The sequence below is a fragment of the Amphiura filiformis genome, chromosome 18, assembly GCF_039555335.1.
Source record: "Amphiura filiformis chromosome 18, Afil_fr2py, whole genome shotgun sequence".
Taxonomy (NCBI): Eukaryota; Metazoa; Echinodermata; class Ophiuroidea; order Amphilepidida; family Amphiuridae; genus Amphiura; species Amphiura filiformis.
Window position 1 is genome coordinate 62811792 of NC_092645.1, and position 2615 is coordinate 62814406.

At 42.8% G+C, this 2615-nt stretch overlaps 1 protein-coding gene across 1 annotated transcript; it reads left to right on the forward strand.

The window, feature by feature from the left end:
- The first annotated feature begins 447 nt into the window (after nt 1-447).
- Nucleotides 448-2182, forward strand: LOC140139289 (uncharacterized). The gene has a single exon (XM_072161070.1). The coding sequence runs from the start codon at nt 470-472 to the stop codon at nt 2180-2182; it is 1713 nt and encodes a 570-aa protein (XP_072017171.1). The 5' UTR covers nt 448-469.
- Nucleotides 2183-2615: the final 433 nt, after the last annotated feature.

The following is a 2615-nucleotide window of genomic DNA, read 5'->3' on the forward strand; positions in this document are numbered from 1 at the left end:
AGAGCTAATTTGGCTGCTGGTTCTTATCGTGACACATCAATCTTTGTCTAGAATATACCTTGTTCCTTAATTCTTTTGGGATCTGTATATTAGTAATGGTCGTTATCGTTCTTAAAGCTGTCACTGCTTTGGTGCTGATCATGATTCATGACACAAGTGATACTGATGATGATGACGATGACGATGATGATGATGATGATGATGATAATGACGATGACGATGATAATGATGATGATGATGATGATGATGATGATGATGATGATGATGATAATGATGATGATGATGATGATGATGATGATAACGACGACGATGATGAAGACGATAATACATTTTCCATAATCCTATATTACATGCATATTCATTTCCATTATGTTAACTATATCATTCTTTCTTGTTTTCTCCACAGATAGTGGTAATGCTCTCTCTCTTCTTCATCGTTTTGTCTACAATCGCGCTTTCTCTCAACACTATGAGAGAACTGAAGACTCAAGAACAATTTGAAAAAGAAGCGGATGTACCTGTATTAGCCGATATAGAAACTGTCTGCATTGCCTGGTTTACGTTAGAATATTTACTTCGATTGTTTGCGTCGCCAAATAAATGGAAATTCCTCAAGGGCGCCCTCAACGTTATTGATTTACTAGCCATATTGCCTTATTACGTTACTTTGTTTTTGACTGAATCCTCGCAGGATAGCGTTATGCAGTTCCAGAATGTCCGTCGCGTTGTCCAAATATTTCGTATTATGAGAATAATGAGAATTCTCAAGTTAGCTCGCCATTCAACTGGACTTCAATCTTTAGGTTTTACTTTAAGACGCAGCTATAAAGAGCTTGGACTTTTAGTATTATTTCTTGCCATAGGTATCATGATGTTCTCTAGTTTAGCATACTTTGCCGAGAAAGACGAGGGCGAAACAGCTTTTGTGAGCATACCGGCCTCTTTTTGGTGGGCCGTTATTACAATGACCACCGTCGGATATGGAGATATGGCTCCAGAAACATTACTTGGCAAACTCGTAGGCGCTGTGTGTTGTATCTGCGGTGTGCTATTCATTGCGTTACCAATTCCTATTATTGTGAATAATTTCTCAGAATACTATCAACAACAGACCATGCAAGAGAAGTCCATCAAGCGTCGTGAAGCGCTTAACAAAGCCAAAGCTCAAGGAAGCTTAGTAAGCTTAAATATTCGCGACGCGTGTTTAGACATGATGGATGTGGTGATTGATACCCGAAAGGGAGGCGGGTATAGCGGGAAAGGTACTGCTGATAATAGCGTGCAGTCTAGTCCTGCCAGGAGGCTAACCGGAACTGAAGATTCTTGTAGCAATGTGTCACTGGATATGTCAGGAAACGAGAAGAGTTCGCGGCGAATTGGTGCGGACGGTGGTCGTGTAGAACCACGTGATAGTTCTACAACATACACAGATCACGCCAATAAGCAGAGTTCGAGTAGCGCATCAGAGACGGATAATAAAAATAAGATTTTTAGGGCGATTGGACGAATGGGCTTGCTCGCAGGCCAATCGGGCTTACGTAAACATAGTGGGAGAGGAAGAGATAAGGAGCGCTTCCAAAAATCCGCTCGTGGAGATGATAGAAAAAGTGATGTAGAGGATCAAGGTATGAAGGATAGTGATGAGAAGACAAATGTGGATGTTGCTATACAAATCACGGATGAAACAACGCCCCAAAAATCTCCACCTCGTGAACGATCGCGTTCTCAGAGTTCAGATGTGTCAAACGAGCGCGTCCAACGTTCCTCTGCTACTGACCGTGACGCGAGAGATCCGAGTGAAACTCAACCATTATTATCGGCATCCCCAGAACCGGATAAAATAGTACAGAAACTCGATGATGGTTTCACGACCACATGGACTAAAGCTCCCACTAGCTCAAATAGTAGCAGCCCTGCTAAATTAGCTGTACTAGATACTAGAGCAATTAAACCTGCGCTTAAAGGAACTCATAGCTCTGGTGACGAGCGTCCCTCTATAAGTCGGAAATCAAGCTCCGAGAGTCAGAGTTCCCAATCCATGATGGGAGTGTCTTCTAAACGAGTAAAAATTGACGAAAGCTGCAAAGATAGACGTAAGAGCGTATCGTCTACCGATTCCGGGTCAAGTCTTGATCAAGGTAAAAACCGGGAACCAAATGGAAACCGAAAAATTGAAACATAGACCAGCATTTTTGGCAGGAATCGGTAGCATTACCAATGCGATGAGGCTAGGGCATCATAAATTTGGTCATCGTAAGGATCATAATTTGAATGAAGGAAAAGATTGTCGGACAAGTGACTCAGACTCAGGCGCAGCATCCACTCCCCCTCCCAATTCTGCTAAACTTAAAAAGCAAGAGGTTCCACTACAAAATTTGACAAAGCAAAGTGACGGTGAAGACGAGCATATATTGATCGCAAAGGGTGGCGGTTCTAAGAATGTTGATACAAATGCCGCGGTCATTTCAGCGAATACCGTCAAAGACTCTTCCGCTGGGGAAAGTGGAATTGAGCACTCAACGGAGAGCGGGGATCATTTCATTTTCCCGGAAGGGCCCCAAAATGACGCCAATGGTAATAGCGTTGTAGCGGCGCAGTCAGAACCTATTGCATAT